General features: G+C 59.5%; 2 protein-coding genes across 2 annotated transcripts; both read right to left on the minus strand.

Moving 5' to 3' along the window:
• Positions 1 to 237: 237 nt before the first annotated feature.
• Positions 238 to 691, minus strand: ACA1_360650 (uncharacterized protein; the record flags this gene model as incomplete). Its single annotated transcript, XM_004352474.1, has 3 exons — positions 238 to 370; positions 444 to 542; positions 627 to 691. The coding sequence occupies 3 exons, from the start codon at positions 689 to 691 to the stop codon at positions 238 to 240; spliced, it is 297 nt and encodes a 98-aa protein (XP_004352526.1).
• A 28-nt stretch (positions 692 to 719) lies between these two features.
• Positions 720 to 1,250, minus strand: ACA1_360660 (uncharacterized protein; the record flags this gene model as incomplete). Its single annotated transcript, XM_004352475.1, has 3 exons — positions 720 to 952; positions 975 to 1,095; positions 1,188 to 1,250. Coding segments are annotated over 3 exons (417 nt in total), but the record flags the coding sequence as incomplete, so codon positions are not given.
• Positions 1,251 to 1,252: the final 2 nt, after the last annotated feature.

Consider the following 1,252-nt stretch of genomic DNA (forward strand, 5'->3'; position numbering starts at 1 on the left):
CTGGTTTGGGTCGTTTGACGTCAACGCTGATCAATAAAATGTAAGTGTCACTTCAACAAAACTGAAGCTGGCAACCTGCTGCTTGCCGCACCATTGCGTGGGAGCAGCAAGCTGAGTATTTCTCGAAGCCGAGGGTCTGCCCTGAATGGCAAGTTTCTGCGGTCTGCGCAGTGTGGCCTTGGGGAGTGAGTGTGTCCTCAGCGCCGTCATACCTAGCTGCCTCTCGAGGCTCCGCTGTTAGGTCTTGAAAGAGCTCTTGGACATCTGGTCCGGCGGCAGCTCTCTGAGATCCAGTTTTGGGGGCACGGAAGCCCGGACAATGCCCTCATCGGACACGACAGCTTGGATGCCAACTCCCTGAAGGGTACTCCTGCGTGAGCGGCAAGTAAAAGGGAAGGGGTGGACTCCTCTGCTGACCGCGGTTGGCTTGGCACAGGGTTCACGCGGGGGTGAGCTGCAGGAGGAGCGAGTTGAGGGCGATGGTGTAGTGCTCTTGCATGGCCTTGGGCGGAAGCATCTCGTCCAGGTTGGCAAAGTCGTCCCTGTGCTCGTCAGACCAGCACAGAGCAGAGTCACAGTCAGAAAGAGCAGGGCAGAGCAGTTGCACCGGTGAGGGGAAGTACTACCTGTCCCGGGTCAGCACCATCAGACACAGCAGAGCCAGGTTCACTGGGCTTCGCTTGTCTGGCATTGTTGACCGGGGCGCCGATGCGTTCGGGTCAGAATCGGTTGTTGTGTTGTAACACCAGCGGTCTTGGGTACGTACAGCAGCGTTGGCGCAAGCCATCGATGGGCGACGGTATGGGCTTCTTCCACAGCTTGCCCAGCCGTCGCTCCTCCTCCTTGCTGGGCGCCAATGGCGCTCCGTAGGACAGCAACGCCCCCGCCACGCCAAACAGACCTACAGGTTCGGGGTGGGAGTGTGAGTAGGGGGAGTGAATGCACGGTGGGCCTGTTTAGTAAGGCAGAGGTACCTGCGGTGAGGGCGAGGTGGATGGCCGTGTGGCCCCGGCTGTTGCGCACCCGCATCAGCTTCTGTACAGTCAGCCGCCCGAAGTGCTTCTCCACCTGCTGGACCACCTGCTCCACTCCCTCCTGCCTCTATTGTGTTGTGTGTTGTGTGTTGCGTGGAACCTGAGGCGCGCCTATCGAAAATCAGGGTGTCGTTGCAGCATTGTAGTCTGTACCTGGTCAATGAGGAGGTGGAGGAGGGTGTTGTTGTGCTCGTCGCGGCCCAGCAGGCACGCGGGTT

The sequence above is a fragment of the Acanthamoeba castellanii genome (assembly GCF_000313135.1).
Source record: "Acanthamoeba castellanii str. Neff unplaced genomic scaffold scf7180000084622, whole genome shotgun sequence".
Lineage (NCBI taxonomy): Eukaryota > Discosea > Longamoebia > Acanthamoebidae > Acanthamoeba > Acanthamoeba castellanii.